The following is a 27,938-nucleotide window of genomic DNA, read 5'->3' on the forward strand; positions in this document are numbered from 1 at the left end:
TCTTTGTTGCACTAGAGCATCATTAAATGATAGAAAAATTGAAAAACCTTAACAGGGTTAGTGCATTCATGACCAAATTAATTTAAATCTCATTACTGTGGAAACAAAAAAAAAGCTAAATCTGAACGACTTTTCTTAATTGAAACATTTCCTACACCCACTAAGGGTTAACAGATTCGCTCCATGGTGTGCTAACTTTTCCATGATGGTTGAAGCCATAAATGCTAAAAATGACTGCGCACACGCTGCCTGTGAAGCATATTGGATTGTATGGGACAAACTTTGTGGATGACGTGCATAAACATGGCAGCCTTTTTGAGGTTATATCAGTCAGTTCTGCCAACACATAGTAGAGTGTATGGGATATATCCAAATAACTAAGGATGTCAACAATGAGCCCTGTTTGATTTGTGCCAAATTTAATCTAGAGAATGTTCTGTAAAGGAGCACGTCATTGTGGAGCGCTTCGTCCAAAAGAAACTTCCCCCGTTGTTTCCACAGACATTTAAGTCTTTAATAGAAACTTCAGTTTGGTTAAAGGTCATAAACTCTGGCTTGGCCGAGGCCCTTTGCCATGTGCTTGACTGTATTTCTGTCACATGTTGGTTAAAGGAAAGAACAGCCCTAATTTAAGAGGATGGAGTGAAAAACAGAGTCAGCACATGCTTAGATACACAAATACATATATGCATACATGTAATATTTAACATTATGGTTGAACTGTTGTGGAGACACGTTGCTGATGACTTCTTGCCGCGTCTTAAGTCGTACCACATGGAGGATTGTATTGAAATTTAAATGATGGGTTGTGGTGATTTAGACTGTGTGTGTGTGTGTGTGTAGGAAGGAAGAGATGGAGAGAGAAAAAAGTTATATTGTTTGTTTCATCTTCTCTGCCTTACGCTACTCACTCTCTGTCTGTCACTGCCTCTGTGGCCTTTGATTGGTCACCTACCTGCAGACCGCTAGACAATATTTAGGGCCCGAGCACGGCACGCTGTGCGAGGCCCTATTGGATTTCGAATGTTTAAAAGTAAATCGCATTTTAGACAGCCTATATGTACTCGAAAACTCACAAAATGGACGTACAAAAATGGCTCTACAGCGCTTCCTAGATGTATGTTTTCTGAGGGGCCCCTCGCCACGGTTTCATCCACGTGTCCGAAATTTGGAGGGAGTATGTAACATACCGAGACACACAAAAAAGTCTCTTGGTGGCCCGGGCTACAGCAAAGCGTACGGCGTCCATTTTGTTCCAAATTTGGCCGTTTTGTGTTTTTGGGGTCATTTCCAGGGGTCGTATTTGAAGGAACTCCTCTTAGTGCTTTCATCCTATGTGTTTGAAACTTGCCGTGTGTGTTCTTAAGGCCTCGACAATGAAAAGTTATCAAAATCTCAACTTTTCATTGGAGGATGTGGCCGTGACGGCGCGTCAAAGTCAACGGTGACTTTTTGGCTGATTTTCAGGCAAAAGTGTTGGCCTCTCATATACTTTCTCAGAGCTGTCTGAAACTTCTTGTGGTTATTAAGACCAATATTATGCACATTTCAAAATGTATCTCCTGTAGCTCTCACATGAGTGTTGTCATTGCATTAGCATTAATCTCAAAGTGCTCTCAGTAATACATCCTCATAGATCTGTAGGTGATTTTGTTTTGGCTATTTATTGCCCACTATTTAACCAAGCAGTAAATACTGCATACTATTACATATTTTAATGATGAATAAACATCCCAGATTTCAACACAGAGGCTGCCAAACATGAACTTTTAAGCTCTCTGTAGTCTAATTTTATCACAAATGCATGTCTAATCAGTATAAAATTGTTCTGCGGGCTCTTATTAGCTTGAACATCCATGTAGTTGAGATCTTGCATATGCTGAAATTATAATTAGTCAGTTTTAATTTATATAAAGCAGTCCCACATGCTCACACACACACACACACACACACACACACACACACACAGAAGTAGCACACAGAGTACTCAAGTGCAGGCCAACCGCACCACAGAAATGGAGAGCAGCTACAGTTCTGGTTTAAATCAAATCTAACAACACGCACACACACACAGGATCAGACTCTATGACAAAATATCATCCAATAGATCACTAATCTTAGTCCTATCCGGTTCAGTGACGTGAACAGCATTGGGAAACCTGTCTAATCTAATATAAACAGCGTTGTGTTTGTACAAGTGAATCCCCCTCGGCAAAGATCTTTTCTGACATCCAAAGGAAGACACAAAAGGAGCTGACAGGAGGCCTGGAGGAGAGGACTAAAAGTGACGACATGGAGCTCAGCGGGGTCAAAAGTGAAGTACCTGACCCGACCAATGGGGGTCTAACTTCACAGGAGGAACGTCAGTCTGAAGGTAACCATTCAGTGCAAACAGGTGTTTTGAAGTACTGCACACACAGCCACATACACCCACACACACACACACACACACACACACACGCACACACACACACCCACACACACAGCCTCTCCCTGACCCAGGCCATCTCCAGTCACATTTGGCCGTGCATCGGGAATGTCCCTTTCAGAAATTACCACTTTCATCAGAATCCCACTACACACGTGCATTTGTAAGTGTGTGTGTGTGTGTGTGTGTGTGGCTGTCGCTGCAGATACTCATGAAAAGGAGTATACGTGCAGGTCAGGATGGCCTTCCAAGCTAATTAAACCTGATACTCTGATTAAATCATGGCCAATTTCACTACGTTATGAAGAGAAGAGTCAGAGCATTCTTCACATTCTCCTCCCCTGAAGTCTGGAGCTCAGCTCAGGAACATTTGGGCAATGTTCTGCTCCAGAGACGCAAGCCAGATAAAAAAAAAATTAAAATAAAAAAATTAAAGTGCACAAATGCTCAAGGTTTTTGTGTGTATGCGTGTGTATGTGTGTGTGTGTGTGCATATATCTGCAAGACATTTCCTACACTTTCCTTTCACTCTCTGCCTGCTCAGAACTTGCCAAAATAAGCGATTAGCTGTGCTTTCTCAGCAACCACACCCAGGCAGACACAGTTATGTACACACACACACACACACACACACACACACACACACACATATATTAACTGAAGTTGTCTCTTGTCATCCACTTTAGCTTCGTCTTCCAGCCCACAAGAGAATGACCATGAGCAACCTCAGCAACCCATGGTAAACACAATCAGCAGCTGATGAGTGTAAACACACACACACACACACACACACTTGTCATTCTCATCTCAATTGTTTTCTTTCCTTTCCTCCACAAATCCAACCATGATTTGTGTGTGTGTGTGTGTGTGTGTGTGTGTGTGTGTGTGTGTGTGTGTGTGTCAGTATCTGTGTGAGGACTTTTGCCAGACAGTAGCTTCGTCTGTTTGATGACATCTGCCACAGCAATCACTGCTGATTGGATGATTTCACCCCCATCAGACTCTGGTCCTGCAGGTGAGTTTCTGTACTGACTACTGGATCCTTTCCCCTTATTGCTGGATTGATGAATACCCGCTTTTTGTGATCTGTTGGTACCCGTTTTCCCATAGCACTGCTGTTCTATGAAAGAACATACCAACTAATCAAATTTAAACACACAGTTTGACATTTCGGGAAATGTGCTGATTTGCTATCTCGCCAGCAGGTGAAATAAATATGAAGCTGTAAGCGAGCAGCCTATTAGCTTAGCTTAGCACAAAGACTGGAAACAGATGGAAACAGGTAGCCAGGCTCTGTCCAAAGCTAACAAAATCCACCTACTAGGAACCTCTAAATCTCACTAATCAACATGTAATTTACTATTTGTTTAATCTGTGCAAAAAATCAAGTGTAAAAATGTTTGTGGTTTTACGAGGGGTTATGAGATAGACAAAAGATTTTCTTGGCAAAAACCAGGAGACTTCCCAGAATCTTGTCGTCACTGTGACGTTGTTCTTCTAACAGTGAAAAGACCCGAGTGGATTTTGTTACCATTGGACAGATCCAGGCTATTTGTTTCCAGTTGTTATGATAAACTAAGGGCGTTTTCCAAAACTCCTGCCTTAAAATATATTTTTAGCTACACATGTTTCTCTTGTATTTGTGAAACAGCAGCTTAACATTTCCCTGATTGTTAAAGTTTGGTTTTTATTTATATCAAGCAGTGTGAAATTTCCTGACATTTGAGTCACCTCAAGGCGACTGACCCTGTAGTGTCATCACATGTAAATCGCACAAGTAGTGACTCAGCGCCCTTTGTGTCTTTGTGCTAACCTAACTAAACTCCACCTTCAACATGAATGGACAGATTTGGCAGTGGTTATGACCTTGTTTTCCAAAATGTCAAACTATTCCTTTAGCTATTTGATCTGTAGAGTCGAAATAAAGCAAAAATCGGATCTGTCTACCTGTCACAGGTAGATGGCCTATTTAAAATAACATTTTCTACCAGCATGAAGGATGTCGACTTAAAGGTCCAGTGTGAACAATTTAGGGGGCTCTATTTAAAGAGTACGACAAAAAAGTGAATATAATATGCATAAACCTAGTGCAGAACCACCTGTACAATGAGCCTTTCATATCTACAGACACAGTGGGTCCTCTCTTCCACCATGTCCACCGAGTTGAACTGCCATGTTTGTACTGCAGCCTAGAATAGACAAACTAAACACTGGCTCTAGATAGAGCCTTTCACATTTTAAAAATATTTTGTGGCCACCATAGTCTCATTTAAATGCTGGAATTGAGGGAGTTAGACCCTAGCTGTATTGTTTCAATCTGTAACATCATGTTAGTGCTAATATAGAGCTACATTTTAACATTTTCCATAGTTCCAGCTCTTTGCTGCTGCAATGTCTGATTCTCCCCTGAACGACCAATAAACTTTATTCCATCAGCTGTCCACCTACAGTAGTCATTTTGCCTGGCTGCTGTGCTCTGCCGACTTCTAGACGGTGCCATTTTTATTTTCGATGTGTTATGTAAATACTCTATAGTGTTTGTTGTCGTCTGTGGTAGTCTAGGTTTGTAGACATTCAGTAGTGGCCAGCAGAAAAGTATGGGTCAGCACATGTGACTATAAAAGGCTCGATCAATCCTAGAGGAATGTGAGGGCACAGTTCCACCTCCTTCGTCCCAGAGCTGTGGCTGTAACGCGCCATGGTCAGCCTGAAGAAACGTTAAAAAAAATGTGATTGATGGGAAGGGATAATGAAAGAGGGATGAAAAGTAGAAGAGAGGAATACTTTATTTTAGGAACATCTGATGGGAAAAAAAACTGATTTCTCTCATTTGAGTGTTTGCATGCACGTCTTTCCCACTTTCCTCTTAACTGCTTTAAATCTTTCTCTTCATCTCTTCCTCTGTTGAGCTTCTTCATCCTCTTTCTGTCTTATGCTCCCAGCTGCGTCCTCATCCTTTTATATTGTGAGATGCGCTGCCACACCGCATTTGTGGCCTAGATACGGAAGAGGCTTTTCCTGTAGCTGCCGATTCATGTGGAGTGATTGTTGAGAGGTCAGAAATAAAGTTAAAAAGACCTCCGTGTATACACCTCTCTGTTTTAACTGTTTGTCGAAGGGGGAATGTCAGAAATGCCTCGATTATGTTGCTCTGATATTATTTTATGAACCTGAAGCTGTTCTTCATTTTACTCTTTTTTAAATATATATATATATTCTTTTTCCAGGAGACGTCTCCTTCACTACGGATTTACCCACAGTCCTCTGGGTGCAGAATCAGAGCAAAAAAGTGAGCCACCTACCTGTTCAGTCAGATATACACTAAGATGCAGATGAATGTTTTTCTGCCAAGTCATGTTGAAACTGTAAATTGAATATGTCTCTTTAAATGTCACATGAATGCTGTTACCTTCGGACAGAGCCAAGCTAGTTGTTTCCCCCTGTTTCCAGTATTTATGCTAAGCTAAGGGTTTTAAAATCATTTTTAGCCGTGCATGTTTCCCTTGTGTTTGTGAAACAGCAGCTTCACATTACCTGACTGTTGCAGCCCTGATATTTGAAACATCTGGGTCATACAGACATCTAAGTCATCTTTATTTGAACACAACCCTGTTGTAGCCCTGATATTTGAAACATCTGGGTCATACAGATATCTAAGTCATCTTTATTTGAACACATATCCACCCTGCACTTATCATCGCAGGTCTGCTGAATTGCACAAATTGCTGACACAAGCCTCAATGTCCTATTTTGCCTCGCTTTTTTTTTCCCCCCATATTTGATTTTTGCACTTCGTCACATGTGCTCATCCTTACAAACCGGGTTATTTTAAGCACCCGTCTGGATGTTTTAGCGGGGGAGGAAAGCGAGAGTTTGTGTCTCAGGGATAAATACAAACAGACACAGCTGGGACAAACAGGGTAAGTCATCTAGTCTGCACTTTTGCCCCCTCAGGCATCTAAAGTCAACACAGCATTACTGAATTCCACCAAGTGTGTTGTTATATATCTGCGTTGTCAAGAGTAAGTGATTACATTTTAACCAAAAGTATGTATTTTTTATGCTACGGAATAAAAACTACATGGCATATTTATAGATTTCTCAGTTTGTTGTCTCTGAGAGTCTACAGTGGGATCTTTAATTGTGGGATTTTTTGCAAGAGACTGTGTACAAGCAACAGAAACTTAAAATGGAAACCGAATTCAGTTGAGAAAATCTGCTCACCTAAAAGAAGATATTTTTTACAGCATGCATTTGGGTCAAAAAAACAACAAAAGCGTCTCTTTTTTGTTTTCATAGCTGTGGTCTTTGAAAAAAAATCCTTATAGGACACAGTCATGCCCACTCAGCCTGTGCATGTGTGTGTGTTTGCATGTGTGTTTGTATGTGCACGTGCGTGTGTGTGTGTGTGTGTGTGTGTGTGTAGATACAAAACAGGACCTCTTCTACAATCCAGCAAAGTGTCAGGTTAAAGCCTTTTACTGATTTCCAACATCAGACTGCTTTCAGCCTATTTTCTCTTCATAGTATATAAAACACCCTGGAGAACAACTCCCAGACATTAATGCGTAGTTTCACCAGACTTCCACACACACCAACACACACACACACACACACACACACACCCAAACAGACGACAGATGTTCCAAAATACCACAGTAACAACATTGCAGTTGCAGCCTGGGAAATGCCCTGTGAGATCTTCATCGCTCCGGTATGAATATGCTCAGGGCTTCTAGAGACGAGACAGGCAACAAGCCGCAATCGTAATTTATACGCTGTGTCTTTTCATAGGAATAAGAGAGGGAGAGAGTGAAGAAAAGGTGGCCTGTGAACAAGGGGAGGTGTTATTTTTCCCTGCGTGTTTCCTCATTTGAAGTTGTGCAAGAACTACTTTTTTTTTTTTGGGTGGGGGGGTTTGCCTTTTGTGAACTTATGTCTTTTTGTAGATCAGCATGACAGGGAGAAAGCGAGGGATCCATGTGTGGGAACTGCAGGAGGAAGGAAAGTGCAGCTGGGAATTTTCGCCTGGAGCGAAACAGGCTGGAGGTTTGTGGCGAAATAAGGCAGAGACAGAGAGAAGAAAGGAAAAGAGAAGGAGAGAGAGAGAGGTTGAGAAAGATGACAGAGGAGAAAAGAGGTTTAAAGCAGGGATGACGAAGCGTGGGATGGCAGGAGAAGAGAAGATTTGATGAGATGGAGGAGGCGTAAAAGTGGACTTTACTTAATGAGGTGGAGCGAGGAGGAGACTCGAAGATGACAGAAGTGAATCTTGTCTCCACGCCTTCTTGGGGAAAAAAAAGGATGTCAAGGCGAGTTTCACACACACACACACACACACACACACACACAGACACACACACACGCACACACAAACACCTGTAAATCTACACTCACGATCTTCCTGCCAATCGTCTCCCTTTTGCTTTAACCCTCCGAGAGACTGTCTGTGTGCGTTTTCTCCACCCTCATCTCACTCTCTCTCTCTCTCTCAATCGACCAACCTGTCATTTAATGACTGTGTACATACCTGCACACACACGTACACACCCACAGTGTACACACACACACACACGCACACTGTCCCTCTCCGTCACACACACATTCTCGCGCTCTCGTCCTCAGAGCAGCAGGTCCCTGGAAGCAGCCAAACTGTCAGTGACTGTTGCAAACACATGCTCACTCTCAGCTCGGCTCTCTCTTCAGTTGCTGCCAAGGAAGGAGGAGGAGGAGGAAGAGGAGAAGGAGGAGGAGGAGGAGGAAAAGAAGTGAGGCTGGAAAGAACAGACTGAAACACACAGAGAAAAGAAAGAGAGAGACTTGGACCAGCCTCTCACTGCTTACCTCTCGCCTCTGCCTGGCTGACTGTGTGAGAGACTGGTGGCAGCTGACAAGTGATGCCTTGCACTCTCCGGAGCAGCACATAGACAGGACTTCCTTCAGCTTCAGCGTCTTCCTCTCTCTGTGACAATGATGAGGAGAGACCGTCTCTTCTTGGCCGCGACCCTCACAGCCATCTTCTCCGCTGACCTCTACTTTATCCTGCTGCCAAAGCTGCGGAGCATGGGTCAAGGATCGGGGCACTTTTGCTCATGCGGTCCCAACAATCTCACCCTTCCCAGACATGGTGGTCTCGCCACCCCACAGCTCTCCAACTGGACTTCTCTGCCACCCCTGTATGATACCACATCCGAACCCATAGATGGAGGTTCAAAGCTGGGGAGGCTGTTTGCTCACCCTTTGTACAACATCCAGATCCCTGCACTGGGGCCGGAGGAGAGGCTGCTGCATGCAGAGCAGCTGATGGAGTACTACAGGAGGAAGGTGTCACGCTGGGAAAGGTCAGTTTGTGGTGTCATTTTTTAATTTAGACTTTAAAAATCACATTCATTGCTTAATTTGTCTGCAGTGCAGTTGATTTTGCAATAGCTGAGAAATAACTGAATGTGACTTTTGCCAGTGTTACTCAACTTTATTGTGAAAGAACTTCATTTTGGCTCAAAGATCTCACTGTGAAAGCACATGTCAGGGTTTGACTGTGGTCAAGGGGCAGGGTCACTGACATTGCGGCCAAAACCCACAGCAGATGCACACAAACACACACATTTGTTGATGATAACAGATGTACACCCACATGCACACGTCAGGATGTGTAGACAATTCTGTGCGTCATAAAAACCTAAACGCTGAGTGGGTTGGTGGCAGAAAAACCATCACAAACATGTCATTCTGAGAGCTCGCGTCTGAACCGCTCTCTTTAAGGTAAACAAGGATTTAGAGCCACTAAAGCCCATCTTAATCTGTGGGAGCCGTTGCTGTCTTGGCTCTTGAGGCTGTCTGTCTGTTCCGACACAGTGCACTCCCTCTGAGAGATACAGACTTTGGACTCTTATGGTGGAAAATAAGAAGAAATATGAGCAATGGATCTCCTCTCTCTGCTGCCTTGTAAAGAAAACCCCAAAACAATGGATAGCCCAAAGGCTTGTTTAAGACTTGCAAAATCTTGCAACAGCATCTCAGCACTGCAACAAACACACATAGGAGAGCTTTGAGACTGCGGCTGCTCAAATGAACAGTTATATTTCCTTGATCCTTGATGCTAATTTAGTTCTAGTTATTTTCCTAGTCAACCTTTTTATTTGTCTGTTTTGTGTGTTCTTCCCAGAAAATGTTGTAACAAAATACCTCGAAAACAACGTCCCCTTCCTCTTTGCTATCTCTCATGTGACTCTAAACTCTGTGGTGTGTGTGCTCTGCACTTGTCTAATTTCCTGATTACCCTGATATGTCACTTCAGTTCGCTGGGTGTGTGATGGCTCAGGAAAAAAACTTGTATTTATAGTCCCTTCCTTTATTATCACAGCTCTTTATCCAGACCATGATGGACTGTGTTTGGGCTGGTACCCACTCTGCGTGGTCAGCTCTGGCGATGTGGTGTCCCCTCTCACCACAGACTTATTTGTTCTGGTCTTAGATTATAGGATAGCAGGGAAGAGAGGAGGCGGTGGAAATTCAGAATTTTGTTACAATAAACAACAAAGAACCTATAAGGTAACTGATGAAACGGGGCTACATGGGGGAAATTATTAAATAAAAAAAGGTATGAACAGAATGAAACTTGTGAATTGACTGCAGAACGTCTGAATCCTCATGTAGTTCCTCACTTCCTCTTCTGTTTTAAACACATTCTTGCGAGACCCACTGTGAGGAAAACCTGTTGAATCCACTTTGCCATGGATTTCTGGCACCGTGTACCGCTCCAAATCTGTAGCCTTTCCAAAATAAAATACTGCCTTTACAAAATGTTGTTAGAAGTGATGCCCAAGCAGTAGATCTTTTTTTAAAAGCTTGGCAATCCAGGTTTAGCAACACCACAGCCAGATCCTTGGCCTCTTTCAGTCGGATACTTCATTGTTGTTTATGTAACATGGCGTTCAAATTGTATGAGAACACTTTGCATATCCCAACTGTTTCCTACGGTTAACCTCTATTGGGCCTCTCACTCCTCAGACATATGAAACTCTACAGTGAGGCAGCGGCTGTGTCCAACATCACTGTGACTGAACACAAAGTGACCTTTGACCCAGACGCCAGCTGGCTGAAGTTCCACCTGGGAATTAGTCGCTATGCTCTGTACTCCCGCGATGACCTTGCTGTCCCACAACTCCTCAAGGAGATGCAGAGCATGACGGTCATCGGTGCAGGTGATGGATGGATGAATGGATAGATGGATGGGTGTTAAAACATCTGTATGACAGCATCAGATTAATGGTAATTTCTTGACGTAATTTGGAATAAAAACCTTGTAAGTAAAGTCAAAATTGAAACCAGGCCATACAACAATTATAGAAGCAAATATTCTGGCTACATGGCTACCAAGTCCTTTTGGTTATGAATTATTGATGTTATAATGCCATATTTAACACCTTTAATGTGCCAAATGATGAGCTAACAAGACTTTATCTCTTACAGATTACACTCAAGATGAAAAGGCCCTGAAAGGAGCTTGTGATTGCACCCAAGGTATAGTCTATACACCACTGAATTATGAACTATAAATATCTGTTGGGTTTTGATGTTCTTCATCTCATGTTGTGTCGCTCTATATTTTGTGTACAGTGTGCAGCATGGGGCAGCATGATTGTTTCGATCTCTGACTAGCCCCTTTGTTTCTCTCTTTTTGTTCCCGTCTTTCCCCCCCTGTGCTCAGCGGTACACTGCTGCCTTTGTGATAGCGAGGATTTTGTTTTCATTTGGCGCCAAATTTCAGATTTGCCTGTCTGTATGAGACACTTGCTTTGGGGCAAAAAAAAAAGGCGTTTGTTAGCGTTCAAAGGCAGAGCTCCTAATTAAATGTTTGATGTCAGAATGCTCTGAGGGAAGCCAGTGTTTAAACCTACACAACAGCCTCCACCTACACCATTATTTCTGACTGTACCTCCGAGCAGCACGCAAACTAGAACTGCAAATGCATGGATAAGCATAAGTGAAAATCCTTTTAAAAATACTTTTATTAGATGTTATTGTAGCAAGAAACTAGCAGATATGGTGGATGGAGTAGTGATGCAGCTAACTCTTGGTTAAATGGCTAACAAATGCATGTGTAAAGCCAGTGGTATACCGGCAGAAATATGCACGTGAAAGCTAATTTGGATGGCAAAAACTGCTCTAATTTTTCAGTATTTTCCGACATTTGCTCGTTTTATATTTCACAGCGAACAATGTACACTGCTCTCTCGCTTTCTTTTGTCCTGCCTATGCCTCACCAGCACAGTGAACTGGCTGACCACGCAAACATCATTCACTGCCAAGAAGAAATGCAACAAAACAATCCATCCCTCGAGTTTAAATTTAACCTCTAAAGACTTTCTCATTATTTCAGTAACCAAAGACAGTGTTCATCAGCCACTGGCGGCTGTTTTCCCAGTTTGGTCCCCATTTCATTCATTTCAGAAAGAAATTAGCGTTTGTAAACCTTTAAATGATTGTTAACTATTAATAACCCCAGAGTTTCACAGAGATCAGCAGGCGGGAGGCGTGTGTGTGGTTAGTCTGGCCTACTGCTGTGACATAATATACAGCCAGACAGAGAGAGAGAGGAACGCAAGTGTGCTGAAAGAGCAGAGTGCAAGCTGTGTGACCAACCCCCAATTACTTTATCACAGGGAACAGGCAGATCTAGAAAATGTTACTGTTTGAACGGCCTCTGGGGCTTTAAGTTAGAAAAACACTGACTGAGTTAATGCTTAATATTGACTTTTGTCAAACTGAAAAGTTTAAACAAGGCAAACTAGTCATTTTCTACATTATAGTTTGATAATCAATCTCCATTAGTGTATGTAACATCACCTGACCACCATAATGTGTCTTTGTGTTTCTGTCTCGCCGCTCTAGTTGTAAAACCCAGTGGACATCACCTGAAACTGGCCCTGAAGATGCAAAACTTTGCTAAAGCCATGTTCAAACCAATGAGGTGAGTATTGAAACCACATTCAATGAGTGCCTGGTGCATATCATACATGTCATTTGATGGAAAAACATGTTGTTGTCTATGAAATCTCCATGAAAGGTTAGCTTACATAAAATAATATTACAGGACATTATCTCACAGCATGTTCTGTGTCAATTTATGTCATCTAGTATCTGTTAAAGTGAGAGTATTTGTTGATTATATACTACAAACTATTGTAACTGACAGATTGATCCATGTGTGTGTGCATGCTGTCTAACTGTCTATCTGTGGACTTTGTCATTGTTACACACCACCAACATGGGGCCGAAAAGCCAACAGTGGACATTTTATAGATCCCTTGTTGGATATGCTTTCAGTCATGCTAAAATTATGTCTAAAAACACTCTGGTAATGTGGGCATGTATGTGTGTTTGTGTGCATCAGGCAGCAGAGGGACGAGGAGACTCCAGAAGACTTCTTCTACTTTGTTGATTTCCAGAGACACAACGCAGAGATTGCTGCCTTTCACCTGGACAGGTGCAGCCCTCACTCTTCACTCATAATGCTCTTCATCATTTAATTGTTTTTCCTGTTTTACTGTCATCTCTGTTACACTCTGTTTATTTTAAGTGGTCGCTCAGTGAATTTATGTGGCAGTGCAGCTTGGGGTTATTTTAGTTTTTGTTGCACATCTGTCATTTTATTGCTTCTAGTTATGGTTCTGGTGCACACTGAAGTGCTGCAAATGTTTTTCTTTGGGCCCTTTATTTTAAAGGAACAATCTGTGAAGCAAATATAGAACTATAAACAAGTAAAGAAACAGTACAAATAAATAGTTAATATGGTTCCAGTGTCCAATAATTGTGTTGTATAACATGCTTATATATTAAATTATGACTAGTTGTAGGGATGTAGGGTGTAGTATGGATGGCAATGTTGGTCCACTTTGGTCCAGATTGAAATACCTCAACAACTATTGGATAGACTGCCATGAAATTTTGCAGAAACGTTCATAGTCCTCAGAGGATGAATCCTACTGATGTTGGCTTTTCCTTTTATTTCACTATGAGGTCAATATTTGTGGTTTTGAGTGAAAAAATCTCAACAACTATTGAATGGACTGCCATGAAATTTAGTTCAAACGTCGGATTAATTAACTTTGCCAACTTCTTTTGAAAATCATAATCAAGATCTGCAAAACTAATAACATTCCCATGATCCATTAGCCAATGTTAGCATGCTAATATGCCAAACTTAAATGATAAACATAGTAAATATTGTACCTGCTTTGCGTCAGCATGTTAGTATTGTCATTGTCAGCATGTTAGCAAGCTGATGCTAGCATTAACTCAAAGCACCACTATGCCTACATCAAGTACAGCCTCTAAGTCCCACTAGCCGTAAATCCTTAACCTAGTTGAAATTTATATGTCTTACAGGAGTAATGATGAAATTAGACAGTAATCTTAACGAAGCAGAGGCAACATTCTTGTCGTAGCATACCACTGTTGAACAGACACAAAATGCAATCATTTAAAAAAAATCTCCCAACAAATAGATGTAAATTAAAAATGTCTCTTGGTGCCAAACAAATAAAGCATGCAGCCTACACAAAGATTGCAACATGTTTGTCCTGCCCAGGATTTCAAAACTAGCTGATCAGCATAAACCACAGACTAAAGACAGACAGACACACACACACACACACACACACACACACACACACACACATCTTTGTGTAATTGCACATTAGCTGAGGTGAGGTGATTCACTCTCATCTGAGCTAGACGGTATCATTAGGAAGCCACATAGACACACTGAGAAGTCATCATTTCACCACCCCAAAAAACTGAAAACAACAGGAGTGGCACAGCAACAACTCAATCATTCACTATAATTCCACTCAGTTGTTTATTATCCTGCATCTGCTCAATATGCCAAATATTTATTAGGCTTCAAAATGTAAGAATCATCAAGAACAGTTTCTATCACCAAACACAAAAAAGACTAAGATCATGGCTTTGGGTTTTTTAATTTATGGCAGTGTGTTTCTAATCTGTGGCAGTGTGTTGTCTCTCTCTGTTGTGTCTGCGTTGGCTGCCAGAAGCCCTTATCATTATTGTTAGCAATCAGCAGTTGGGGAATGCCCACAATTTGACATTCAGCTTCACACACTGGTTGTTGTTTGATTACTGTTTGTGAGACATGACTGAAATATGGCCCTCAGTGGAAGCATAAGCTCTTGATAGTGTATATGAACGCACCCAGCTAAATTATGCAGCATGGAGACTGACAATAGGGTTCATTCATTGATACGAATCAGCAAAAAATAAACCGCAGGCTCATGTGAAAAGAGGTGAGGACACAGAGATAAGCGGGATCACATTACATTTACATTGAATTTATACGAGCGTGAACTGCATGAACTGTAAACCTTTCCTTACACATGAAACTGAGAATGATGTTATCTAAAGGGGGTTTCTTCTTAATCTCATCTACCTGTTTGTCAGGATCCTGGACTTCCGGAGGGTCCCGCCGGTGGCTGGAAGGCTGGTGAACGTCACAGGAGAAATCCTCCAAGTTACCCACAATGAAGACCTTCGAGCTGTCTTCTTCACCTCGCCAGGTGAAGAACAAGCAGGCCTCTTTTAAGGCCTTACATTTTCGGGAACACACTATTTTCCTTTTTTTTTTTTAAACAAGCGTTAAAGGCAGGGATAAACCAGGCAGTAAACTCTGTGGTTAGGAAATGCAGAATGCGGAAGAAGCATCTTACATTTTGTACGTTTGTGTATGGATTAAACCAAATATAATATGTTCCTCTTCTTTAGAGATGCTGGTAGACGGAATTTTTGAACCTTCAGACTGAGTCATGATGGCTGTTTCATCCTGTTTCCTGTTTTGATGCTAAAGCTAAGCATCTCCTGGCTGTAACCACTAGCCTCATAATTACGGACTGACATGAAAGTAGTATCGAGCAAGAAAGCTTTCCAAAGAGTTGAACTGTGTGTGTCCTGTAGCGTGTTCTTGCTTCTTTTGGTTTTCTTTTTTGCTCATTGAAGCTGTTCTCACCTCAGCAACAAGGTGACCTGTTTATTTTCTACCTGCCTTCTAGTCACACTTTCATACCTAAAGTATGTCCCTGTATCTTTGCAAACAGCACATATCAGTATGAACCCTATCTGTGAGTTATTTTGGTTCTGGTTTGATGTTTTTCTGGCTGTGACAGAGTTGGCGGGAAAGGCAGAGCTGATCAAAAACCATGTAATTGCATGTGAGCAGGAAACTCATTTTGTATTCCACCATTTTGCTCTGCTTCCCTACAGCAAACAACACATGTTTCTTTGCCAAGTGCCTATATGTGTGTAAGACGGAGTATGCGGTGTGCGGTAACCCCAATTTGCTCGAAGGCTCCCTGTCTGCCTACTTACCCGGCCTCAGCATCGCTCCCCGCATCTCCATCCCCAACCCCTGGATCCGCTCCTACACCTTCACTGGACGAGAAGAGTAAGATCTCAGACCTCTGTACACTATTACAACACTTTTTAAATTGTTGTGTTGTGTGGCTCAGTGGGAAGTTATACTACTGTCATGACTTATTTACCGCCATGTCTTTTACTGACTATAATCCGACTGCGGTCGAGACTGTTGGTGGCCTGCAGTCAGAATCTAGTGTTTTCAAAATGAAATAAAAGACCAGATTTCCCATAAATCCTGCTGATGCTGGATCAAATTGGATGTTTACCTCTTTGATCAAAGGCTTTTGCAATCAAGGATAAAAGAGGGTAAAATTTTACCCTCTCTTTCTTCGCTACACACATCTGCTATTTTTATAATCTATGAAGTCACTTTGCTCCAGACCTCCTGTTTTGTGCCATAGATCTCCTGAACGGGTTTTCTCGTGAAATCCACCTCAGTGACACAGCATGAAATGCAGTATAGAGGCTGAGAGAAGTTCAGCTTTTAAACGATGCTGTTTAAAAGGGTTATATCATTATAAAAACAGTGGTATCTTGAACATTACATTACAGTTTGACAAATATTGCAAGTGTGCCGGTGGTTGTAAGTGAACTGATGGGTGATTTTAGACACTTTGTGTTAATAAGTTCCTGGGTCAGAACTTTTGAATGATGTCTGTTTTTAAAGGTGGGAGGTGAATCCCTTCTTCTGTGACACCATAAAGCAGCTGTATCCCTATAACTCAGGAAACAGGCTCCTCAACATCATAGACATGTCCATCTTCGACTTCCTCATAGGTATTTTATTCCATTACCTACTACTATTATTTACTACTTACACAAGCACTAGAACTTTTACTTCCAGACAGTGTCTATATATTTTATGAGTATTTGGTCCTTTGTTTCAGGCAACATGGACAGGCACCACTACGAGATTTTTACCAAATTTGGGGACGAGGGATTCCTCCTCCACTTGGACAATGCCAGAGGGTGAGATAAAAACACAGAACGTTGAATGTTATTGTTGTGATATTATGCTTTGTGGTTTAATTTCCTTATCACATCTTGTGCTCAGGTTTGGGAAGCACTCTCAAGATGAGATGTCCATCCTGGCTCCACTGTCTCAGTGTTGCATGTAAGTGTAGCGTTATAGAGGGCCGTTTGTGGTTTTATGATGGTGAGCTAGTGTCAGTTTGGGAGGAAAATGACTTTCTCTTCTCACCTTTCTCAGGATAAAGCGCTCCACACTGTTGCGGCTCCAGCTCCTGACCCGACCGGAGTACAGGCTCAGCGACGTGATGAAGGAGTCCCTGGAGGGAGACCCTTTACAGCCAATCCTCACAGAGCCCCATCTCTTAGCACTGGACCGAAGGTTACAGAAGGTCCTCCGGGTGGTCCAGCGGTGTGTCCGGAGGCTGGGCGAGGACGAGGTGATCACCAAGGACTTTATCAAATCCACAGTGAAACCTCAGACTGCCACAGATATGGGAAAGGTCAGGTAACAGGAGGACTTAAAGGGCCGTCGCTCCTCCTCAAAGAAAAGTAGTAAGACTTCATGATGAAGCGCAAACAACGCTCAGATGGTTTCGATTTAAGGAACAAGCCATAAATGGAAGACGCTGTGAAATCTTCAAGAGGGGTTTGTCAACGAAAGAAAGGATTCTTATTTGTGGAGGTTCAGAACATGAATCACTGCAGGCCTCAAATTCCTATCACAGAGGGAGTCTTGCCTTTATTTCTTTTTGTTTCTCTCTTGGTCATAAATTCCCCCAAGGGTGCATTTTATGACCGGGCTTACACCTACACCTTCAGGGTGAATTTGGGGTTAGTACACTTAAATTAAGACCTTTTAAGGAACAATTAAAGATCATTTTGATGTGGAAAATGAATTAGGAGAGTAAAAAAAGGCAGCAACCGTATCAGGGAATATTTCATTGATACATGAAGCCATAATTAATATTCAAAAGGAGAGAGCTGTGATGCACTGGATCAGTTGTTTATCATATTAATGCTGGTGAATATTGTGATTATGGAAAAAAAAAAAAAAGATTTGTGTCCGTGTGATGTCATAATTATAAAATAAAGTGATTTTATGGTGGTGCAAGTTTAAAGGTCATCACCTGCAAGACAGTGTTTAAGTGTGTGTCTGAGTGAGAAAAGTGCTACCTATTAAACAGCCATTTAGTTTACTCCACCCCGTCTTCCAGACTTGTAATCCGTCTGTCTCATGAGAGTGTAACAGCTTTATGATGTGACTGTCAACTAAAAACAGACCGAGACAGAGACATAATTAACCTGAAGCAAGTGAGAAGTATATATCCTATAATAGTACTGTAACATTTCTGAGCTAAGCCATCTTTCATCACTTTAATCTGCGAATGTGTTTTCCTCTCCGAACAAGTCTGAGCTATGGCCTTTTGCTATTTGCTTTGTTCTTACCCAACAAACCTGATACGTTCCAGCTCTTTGTCTGATGTAAAGTGAGACGGATAACCACAAAAATTTTTAAGAGTTTGCGAGCAGTGCCAAATAAAGTCAAGTAACATCAGCCTGACAAAGCAGACGGGGAAGGCTGATAAGCGGCAAAGATCATAAGATGTTTTCTTCACCACAGGTAAATCCCTTCATACCCCAGCATTTAAACAGTTTATATTCATTAAAAGACAGCAACAGGAAAAAACATTTAAAACCACAGTTTGAAATAAAGAGTGACAGATTAGGAAATGAACGAACAAAGTGAACCTTTCCAGCTCCAAAATAACTAACAGCAACAATTTTAAATCACGAATGATGGCTCTTCTCAGAGCCAAGTACTGTTGTTAATAATTAAGTTTAAAACTTTTGCTCATTATTTTAAAAATAACTGCACAGAAAAATGACCTAAGTTGTAATAAGTCATAAATAAATCTCTTAAAAAGGAAAAAAATGTATTATGTATTGTAAAAATCCACAAAAGAGGAATGAGAAAAAGTAAACACTTGATGAGGGTATATATTCAAACATAACAGATATTTCTGTAGGTTTTGGTGCAGGGATGATTATTCTGAGGCTTTTCAGAGCAACAACGTGTCTCCCTCTGGTGGACAGATGTCATGTTACGTCCGACTTCAAAGTACAGAGCACATAATTTAAACTAGTTAAATAAAAAAAAGCAAAGTTACAGTAACAGAAGACTTTACATCATTAACAAAAGGAACCTGAGACAACACTGAATCATTTTTACTTTTTTATTGCTTAAACTGCCATCTGGAACAATCTATACCAAAAGGATAAACATCTTTGCACATACAGGAGGTCAAACTGAATACAGGGTAGAATAGAAAAAGAATGGTCCTCTGATCGCCTGCAGCTCTCTGTGCTGCAGGCCTAACAAACTCACTGAAGGTCGGGCTAGCAGGAGTGACTGACTACTACTGTAAGCCCAGGTTAGGTAAGCTAAGGCAAACCGGGACGATTGCAGTGTGGTTAAAAACATTTTGGACTAAAACCAATGGTGCTGCTATTTACATGAAAACAATATTTCAACAAAGTCAAACCCCTCGCCTCTAATGGAGTCATTTCCTGCAGATGAGGATGAATAGGAGGTGTTGTCGATGGACACAAATCCACATGATCCACGAGGATAACCTCAGGGTTAGGACGGGGGGTGGGACAGATGAAGAACAGATGATCATTTAAAAACAGTAAAGAAAAATACACTCATGTCCATGTAACAAAAACTCTTCTCACTAACCTGACTACCCTGCAACCGGCACCAAAATCAAATCTTTTTTTTTTTTTTGACGTACAGACACACGTCACGATTCGAGGCGGGGTGCTCCGAATGAGACACAAAAGAAACAGACACATGACTGGTTCTATGTCATTTCTGGTAACAGACAGTGAGGCAGGAATGAAGAGTTAAGCCTATAATCCAGAAGTCAACATCGTGTGATTTGGTAAAGATCTTTAAAAAACAGAAGAAAAGAAAAAGAGAAAAATAAAGACAGTAAAGTCGTAACATTTTATGCCATCTAAATAGTCATGAAGCAGTTAAGCTAGGGAGTAACAAACCAAATATTTGACAAAGTTCCTGCTTCTGCACGCAGCTGCAGGGCACACTTTTTAAAACGCGTGCTTCCATTCATACCGGATCACTGGGTGCCTAAAAACATCATGCCAAGTAAGCATAGAGAACAGATCACAAGCTACTCTGATGAAAAGACAGCCACCTTTTCAATAGGCAATAAGCAAATGACACTAGTTTTAAATAAATATCTGCTCACTCTGCTGTCAGCTCACCTGTGATGCTTTGATACATAAATACTTCAGATGTCCTGAAATCCATAAACCACCGGGTTTTCTTTCTTTTTTCTTTTTTTTTCTTTTTTTCTCAAGACTTCACTTCAATAAACCTGTAATTTGATCTATTTTAAAAAAAGGTTGAACCCATGACGTTTTACACAATACAATTACATACTGTTTTGTCAGTTGACAAGAAGAAGCATTTATTTACTTTGTGGCACTGGACACCTAAAATAGAATTTATGGAAAAATAAGTGTTTACAAAAGACAGTTAAACGTATTTTTTTTTTTAAGATCACCATCACTCCAAACCATAAGTTTATCATTTAATCAATAATAATATAACTATGATCATTTTAACTATACTATGATAACATTTTGATTACAAACCATAGCAGAAGAGTGACCAAGTTATTTGGTATATACTAAAAAAATTGAATACTGAAATACACTTAATACTCTTGTTTTTTTTTCCTTTCTTTTTTTTTCCTCAGAGTAGTCAAGGCAGTTCTTGTATGGTCGTTCTACCGATTAAAGAGGACAATAAGGGTAATAACCACTTCCTGTTTGGAGCTCCAAGGGAACAGAACACGCACTGCATTTCCACGGCTATGCATCTTTGCGCTGTGACAATAATCAAACATTTGGCACTAGCCTGGTAGCTGCACAATAAAATAAAAACCTTAAGTTGTACAAGCTCTCTCAAACGAAGCAGAAGAGACCCGTCGTTGTCTCATCATACTGATCAAAAAGGTAACCAAAAACAACAAATGGAGCACAACCATCGTACAGCTGAAACCTAAAAACATCGGAACAATATTCAATGCAGTCGTTTTCTTCCTGCCTTCTACGGTTTCTAGATTCTGCTCTACGCTGTATATCTAATCAGGCTAACTGAGGTCACAAAGGAAGTTCTTTAACGGGGGAAGGAGCAGTCCTCTTTTCACTTCAAACTACAACATAAATCTGTTACAAATTCACCAAAAAGCGCCATGTAAAGGTTGATTGTCCTGTCTTGTCAGTCCCTAATGTCTTTCAAATCTCCCAACAATCCCGCATTGTGTTTAAGTCTAAAAAGAAAGCGTAACCAGCAAATACATAGATAAACATAGGTAACATGTGATGTAACTGTGCCTACAAGGTAGCGTACAGCAGCTGGTACAAGCGCTGGTGAATGGCTGAAAGTCACCTCTGCGTGATGGGCAGTAACAACAAAATGATCTGTGTGTGTGTAAAAACAAAAATGGGAGAAAAGCCAACAGAAAGAAGAAGAAAGTGACAAAAAGCAAATTGCATTGGTGGACCCTGGGTCTAAAAGGAGAAAAAGAGGGGAAAGGGTGAAGAGGAGAGGAAGGAGTGGGGGGGAGGAGAGAGACGCCTCTTCAGACAGACAGCGAGACAAAGCTGTTGTACTGTTGGATGTTACGTTTGAGAATGTCTGAACAGGGACCCAGGACGCGCTCAAAGCGAGGCCGGTCCAGCTTGACGCACTTCAGGGGGCCGCGGGCGACCACAGTGGCAGCGCGGGGACGGTTCATCAGCAGAGCGATCTCACCTAAAAGAACACACACACAGATAAATGCACACACACTTTATAACTATAAAAGACAAAAACAAACATCAACCCTTCACTAACATCGAAACAATAATGCATGCAAAGCAACTTTGGAGATATTCTGAGTACAATTTATTAAAAAAAGGAAATCCAAAATATTTTAAAAAGCATATATATGCGTTTAATGGCACTACAATAGTAGGACAAAATAATATTAATTATTAAATGAGATAAAAGTGCTGCTGTGACGATGCTTTAGTTCTTACCAAAGTAGTCAGATGGTCCTAACCGGCCCACTTCCACAAACTCTTCATTCTCTGAACGACGCTGCAACACAGCTGCAGAACCCTGAGAGACACACACACACACACACACAGACACAGACAGGTCAGGTTTACCTTGTTCATCTCTAGACTTTAGTAACGTTAACACTTGTATCAGAGAAAAATAGACACAGAAAAAATAAACACAGATTTTGAAGTGACTTGTCACACCGACTTAAAAGTCAATTGATAAATTCTTGATAACTTTGTGCATGGGGCGAATACTCCGACTGAGCTAACCGACACCATAATAATATTTTATTTTAAACATAACACTTTGATCAAATTAAGGGTGCATATAATGATTATTTTTAACAAATCAATCAGTTCTGGATCAAATACATGTTTAGGGTGAGACAACATTTTCACATCACCACCAGAGGGCGTGTATGTGTGGGTAACAAGGTGTAATAGCAGAAAGTAAGTCACAGGTGGAACAGCTCCCGGACTGTTTGATGTCACTATTCGATTATAGAACTGATTAAATAACAACTAGTGTAAAACACATGACAAATATTTAAAGTTCAAAAGTTAAAACTCTGGTATTGTGACCCACATAGTGTGCATTTGAGAGAGAGAGTTAGTATTTACCTCTAAGATGATGAAGAACTCATCTCCAGGCTCTCCCTGCACTACAATCTTCTGTCCGTCCTCAAACTGGACGGGCTCCAAGGCATCAGCGACTGTCAGGCGCTCCCATTTGTCAAGAGACTCTGAGGAGGGAGAACACAGAAGAAAAGATTCAGCTGAGCTGACGGACATTTCAGAAAATAAAAATGCTGAACACGTTATTGGTTTTCTTTTTAGAAGAGATATTTTTAAATGCTCCTTCGGGTTATTTTAATCACAACACCAAACACACGCAATGTGCTCGCTCCTCCTCTATTTTTAGGTTTTGATTTATTAAAAAAAAATGAACCCACCTAAAATGGACACTTTCCTGAGGAATTCCTCATACATCTTTCTCTTTCTCAAAGTGCTTCCCTGAAGAGAAAATATTTGTATTAGTCAAACTGAAAACAGAATATACACAAACAAGCAGTAGCCCCACGGATATAGTAATACGTCTCCTCACCATAAGTATTCTCCTGTAGCTGTCTCTGTCGATGCCCCACAGCTTCACATTGGTCTTGGCTCTAACTGTGGCTGCCCTCGGGGTGCCGTATATCAGGGCCAGCTCTCCGAAACTGCCTCCTTCCCCAATGCTGGTCACCCATTCATTGTTCACATACACCTGTCAGATGAGGAGGCGAGAAACCGAGCTGTTAAAAGTCAATCTGCATAGCATTGTGATATTTTTCTTCGTGGTTTAATGTCTTTCTAAATGACAAAGATCGGACACTCACATCCATCTCCCCTTGGTCGATAACATAGAAGTTGTCACCTTCGTCACCTGGGTGCACACAACAATCCTGTTAGCGTCACACAAAGGCGTGCTATGATTTGGATAAATGTGGTTTTTTTAGCTAAACTCTGAAAATATGTAATCCTACCCTGCAGAATGACTGTTTCACCAGCGATGTAGGTGACTGGAAACATTGCATCAAATATGTCACTGAAGAAAAACAGATGCGTGAGTTGATGAGCTGAACACGGTTACACAATGATAAAAAAAAAAAAGATAAAAACAACACAGCGTTTAAAGGCAGGTACCTCCTCTCATTGTCGTCCAGGTGTGAGAAGAGCACGTTCTTTTCAATAGCTTTGGCCAAGGCTGCCATCGTCTTGTAGTCTTTTGGAATGACCTTTAAAAAAAAAAAAACATGTTATGTGTTGAGACTTTTTCACTATCTTGAGTCTGTGAACTTTGATAGCATCAGAATGGTGATGCAGAAGTGTTGCAACACGCTTTGCGGCTGCTCGTCTACCTTTCTGACATATGAGGCTGCGTCCTCCTCTGTGTAGACCTCTGCGCTGAAGGCTCCTCTCCGCCGGCGACCCTTTACCACGGGGTTCATGGGTGGAGACACCTCTTCATCACGTGAGTCTGAACGGGAACTGGCCTTTTGCTGGTTCTGAATTTGCTTGGCCTCCTCCTGAACGGGAGGCAGGGGATGGAGTTAGCCAACAAGGTTTACAACTGCTGTTCAAAGTTACAGAGCTCTCTCTGCAACAAATCACTTATATACATATACAGACACATATAAAACACAACATGCAATAAAAGAAAACCAAGAGATATAAATTTAAAATTCAAACAGCATTCCAGCAAGTGATAAAAGCAGTCCTAAAACTGAAAAGTCTGAAGGTCCTCTTTTAAATTATCCAGGACTTTTTTGCAGCCGACAGGCTACAAATATGTATATAAAAGCGATTGCCAGCCAAAGTTCTCAGTTCTGTAGTTTACTGTCAAATGAAAATACATAAAAGAAATCAGATAAATAAACTAGATAGAACTAATAGAAAATTCAGTCAATTACACTGAATCAAAAAGGTAGCTAGTTATGAGTTTATCTTTCTGGTTCTATAGATTATACAAACAGTAGTAGTAGTTGAGATAAAGGTAGACAGTACGGCACGTTAAACAGTAGATAAACGTTTGCAAATAATTCACAGTAGTAGTAAGATGGAATTTTGTTTACTGCATGTGCAGTTTATGCTTAAATTCAATTCAACAAATTGTTGGAATCAAAGGTCGCTAACTTTGCCTTACTAGTTTTTTATATTTAGTAAATGTAGCATCCGGTTTTGAGCCTGGCTTCTGCAAGCCTGTTCCACAAGTGTTCATAAACACTTGGGAAGTCCTAAAAATATCTACAAAGCATGTGTATAGTGTATACAAAAATCCTGCAATCTAGAGATTTGCGCACCACGCACAGCTGCAGCAAAACAAAGCACAGAAACATCGAGGTCAGCATGACAGTTAGAAAGCTAATTAAATTGCTTTTTAATGTTACAAATATTTTTTAGCTATCTGTCTTTAGACAAACTCAAAAACAATCCAAAAAATAAATAAATAAAAAACTTTCAGAAGCCCAAAACATGAGCATCATAAGGAAACTTATTGAGAATATCAATAGGAATACAGAGCGCTTCAGGCTAAATGGCTGATAAACTGCTCCACCTGACATCCTCTGTGTCAATAATGTGCTGATGTTTTTTGCCTGAGAAACAAATATTAAATAATATAAATGCAAAAATGTATATAAATATAGCTGATGGGAGCTGGTTTATAAGACAGTAACATGCTAGGCTTTAAATAAAGAAAACCGAAACACACACACACAAACCTTCTCCAGCCTCTCGAAGTATTCCCTGAGGAAGGCCATAGGCCTGTCTGGCCTGGAGGTGCACAGCTGGACAATGCAATCCTTCAGCAGCTGTTGAATGTTGTGTTTCTGCACGTACTGCTCACACTCCCTCAGGCTCCGCTCCTCCTCGCTGCTCGTACTTCCCGATGCCATGACGACAACCGCAACCCTGCTCTGTGACCTCTAACCTTTGTACTAGAGTACACAGAGTGGACAAGCAACGGGAGAAAAATAAATAAATAAATAAAGAAAGAAGCATAGTTTCAGATCATCGCTGCACATCATGGATTCACTGGACGGCCAGAGATAAAACACGACAGTCGAGAGGGTGTCTGTGTGTCGTGATGAGGAATGGACGGACAGAAAACGTGAGAATGTGAGAAAAATAGAGGCAGAGTGAGAAGGCACTGAGAGGTGGGGTGTTGTTTTGGCGCTGTGGAGCCTGAGTGCTCCTGAGTGTCAGGAGTGAAAACCGGTCATATGATGTGATCACACATATCTGACCACAGACAACAAACTACGACATGTCTGTCTTGGGTTACTTGGGTCTGCCTTGATACTGAAAACAATCTAAGTTTTTCAGCAGCCTGAATGAATCCCTCTATCAGAGATACACACACACAGGGCCTAATGTTAGAGCGACGAAGGCCTGTGAATCAATCCACTGTGAAAACACACCAAACCATACAAGCAAATGCACTTGCTTAGGGTTTCAACATTTCAGGTCACAATGCTGCCGCCGCCGCCGCCGCCGAGCAAAATAGCCTGACAGATCCCAGATCATGTGATCAGCCTCTGTGATATAAGCTTCTTCAGATAGCTCCGAGCTTCATCTAGCTTGTGTAGCCTAAAACAGGAAGGCCTCTTAAAAAAAAAAAAAAACTGCTGTAACCAACATGTGCATTTCAGATAAGTAGATGGTTTGATCGTGTCTCGTGGAGGCCGATGCATCCTGTCCCCTGCAAGTGTATCATGCATGTGCATCGGTATAATAGGATTCAGATCATTTCTAATCTGACAGGGCCCAGGGGGAGATTACAAGCCATGTTATCAAAGATGAGGCTGGCAACTCATGGTGGAAACTTGGCAGACTTGTTTTTGATCTAAACCACAGAAATAACTAAGTGATAAATGACACTGTTTTCAAGTGCTGAGACTATAAACAACAACAAGGCTCGTCAGCCTTACACTATCAAGTAAATCTTATTTAATCTGAAGTATCTGAGGTAGTGTCAGTATACAATTAACACGTTAATTCCCTAATTCAGTTACTAAGCTGCAGCACCACCTCTGCTGTCTACTAAGAAGCGGGCTGTCAATTAAATTAGAGAAAACACTGCGATGCACATAATGACCTTGCTGAACAAGTGGCAACACAGTATGCATCGGAATAACACATTTAACAGTTAGTTGGTTTTTACAAATCGGGGTGAGTGTTGTCGCCTTTCGAGGCTGTGTGAGGCGAATGCCCTGCCTGTAACACCGTCTAGGTCAGGAAGGCTTCATGAGGAGGCTGACGGCTGCAGCCAAGTAAGTTACAGCGAGCGGGCTAATGCTGTAACACCGCCCGCGTTACATTATAACAACCAGCAGACACCGAATACAAACGAGTAACAGCTGTTTTACACTTCTGTTTGGACGTGTCTGGCCTACGCTGTGTGGCAGAGTGTGTCTGGTTTGATGCCTAGCTGGCTAGCTCCGTGCAAAGGCAAAGCTCTCCTCCAAATGACGCCATCTTGAGTTCTATCATAAACAAACGAGAGACGGAGGAAACAAATTTCACCTATCCAGAGGTCATATGATACACGGGCTAGAAAACGCGAATACTCACAAGAAACTGTAAATTCCTGCCGAGCCCTTCGATAGAGACTCGGGATGGATGATATTTCTCAAAGCGTACCGTTACCAGATCCTCCTCGCTTCGATTTTTTTTCCCCGAGCCCTGGACCGCTGCCCCACCGGATACGGCTGAGAACCAATCAACGGCCGCTACTGACGTCAATTCTCCTCGTTCTGACATGTGAGCCCGTAACCCCTGGCAACCTTAAAGGAGACCGCACGGAAACCGTGACGTCAAGGAAATAGTTTAGAAATGAAAAAAAAAAAAATCGATTTATATCACATTAAAAAATGAGCCTGATAACGGGAATCTCTTTATGTTGTGTCTTTATTTAGATGAAGGGAAAAATTTTGGTTTTTCACTGCAGTGTGCACGGACTTCTTTTGATTTCCAACATTTATTAGTACTCTCGGGGACATTGGGGAATCTTTGAAGAGTCAGATGTGGGCTCCCCGGGTAAATAAACTTTCATAGGAATATTTAGAAGAAGTACAGAGGTCACTGTTTTTTTCTGCAGGAGAATGTGAAGAAACAACTTATATAAGTTACGTAAATAAAAGTAGTAATACCAGAAAGTAAAATTATTAAACTACAAGCACATGTACTCATTAAGCAGAGGCTCCTGTGAGTATTACATTATTATTTATTACATTATAACTGATGTATTAATGTTTAAGTAGCATTTCAATGGTTTAGCTGGTCAAAACACAGCTAATCTACATCCTTTTGTGTAGTATAATCTTTCATAAAGCATCATATTTGAAAAGACGGTCATGTGTAAAACTATAAAAAATCCCTATGAAATGTAGTGGAGTATAAAGTACCATAAAACGGAAATACTAGAAGG

General features: G+C 41.3%; 2 protein-coding genes and 1 long non-coding RNA gene across 3 annotated transcripts; 2 read left to right on the forward strand and 1 right to left on the reverse strand.

Annotated features, from left to right (window-relative positions):
- Window positions 1-2,176: 2,176 nt before the first annotated feature.
- On the forward strand, window positions 2,177-6,633 carry LOC113747916 (uncharacterized). The gene is made up of 4 exons (XR_003463991.1): window positions 2,177-2,374; window positions 3,115-3,167; window positions 3,333-3,443; window positions 5,656-6,633. It is a non-coding gene; the product is annotated as an uncharacterized LOC113747916 (long non-coding RNA).
- A 453-nt stretch (window positions 6,634-7,086) lies between these two features.
- Window positions 7,087-17,949, forward strand: fam20a (FAM20A golgi associated secretory pathway pseudokinase). The gene is made up of 11 exons (XM_010736304.3): window positions 7,087-8,769; window positions 10,439-10,632; window positions 10,901-10,951; window positions 12,323-12,401; window positions 12,825-12,917; window positions 14,891-15,006; window positions 15,707-15,887; window positions 16,527-16,636; window positions 16,747-16,828; window positions 16,914-16,973; window positions 17,070-17,949. The coding sequence occupies exons 1-11, from the start codon at window positions 8,399-8,401 to the stop codon at window positions 17,338-17,340; spliced, it is 1,608 nt and encodes a 535-aa protein (XP_010734606.3). The 5' UTR covers window positions 7,087-8,398; the 3' UTR covers window positions 17,341-17,949.
- A 1,102-nt stretch (window positions 17,950-19,051) lies between these two features.
- Window positions 19,052-27,240, reverse strand: prkar1ab (protein kinase, cAMP-dependent, regulatory, type I, alpha (tissue specific extinguisher 1) b). Its single transcript, XM_010736305.3, has 11 exons — window positions 27,083-27,240; window positions 25,231-25,446; window positions 23,869-24,036; window positions 23,654-23,745; window positions 23,494-23,555; window positions 23,347-23,393; window positions 23,076-23,234; window positions 22,924-22,984; window positions 22,592-22,713; window positions 21,944-22,025; window positions 19,052-21,677 (listed from the first exon to the last, which is right to left on the reverse strand). The coding sequence occupies exons 2-11, from the start codon at window positions 25,402-25,404 to the stop codon at window positions 21,505-21,507; spliced, it is 1,140 nt and encodes a 379-aa protein (XP_010734607.2). The 5' UTR covers window positions 25,405-25,446; window positions 27,083-27,240; the 3' UTR covers window positions 19,052-21,504.
- Window positions 27,241-27,938: the final 698 nt, after the last annotated feature.

This window comes from Larimichthys crocea, chromosome XVI, assembly GCF_000972845.2.
Source record: "Larimichthys crocea isolate SSNF chromosome XVI, L_crocea_2.0, whole genome shotgun sequence".
Classification (NCBI taxonomy): Eukaryota; Metazoa; Chordata; class Actinopteri; family Sciaenidae; genus Larimichthys; species Larimichthys crocea.

What these genes read in the sequence shown, in the direction of transcription:
- fam20a (XM_010736304.3), top strand. Translation starts at nt 8,399, where the DNA reads ATGATGAGGAGAGACCGTCTCTTCTTGGCCGCGACCCTCACAGCCATC. An exon ending in GCCATGTTCAAACCAATGAG is followed by an intron (nt 12,402 to 12,824) that starts GTGAGTATTGAA and finishes TGTGTGCATCAG; the next exon opens with GCAGCAGAGGGACGAGGAGA. An exon ending in GCTGCCTTTCACCTGGACAG is followed by an intron (nt 12,918 to 14,890) that starts GTGCAGCCCTCA and finishes CCTGTTTGTCAG; the next exon opens with GATCCTGGACTTCCGGAGGG.
- prkar1ab (XM_010736305.3), bottom strand. Translation starts at nt 25,404, where the DNA reads ATGGCATCGGGAAGTACGAGCAGCGAGGAGGAGCGGAGCCTGAGGGAG. An exon ending in AGTTCTTCATCATCTTAGAG is followed by an intron (nt 22,026 to 22,591) that starts GTAAATACTAAC and finishes TGTGTCTCTCAG; the next exon opens with GGTTCTGCAGCTGTGTTGCA. An exon ending in AGGACCATCTGACTACTTTG is followed by an intron (nt 21,678 to 21,943) that starts GTAAGAACTAAA and finishes GTGTTCTTTTAG; the next exon opens with GTGAGATCGCTCTGCTGATG.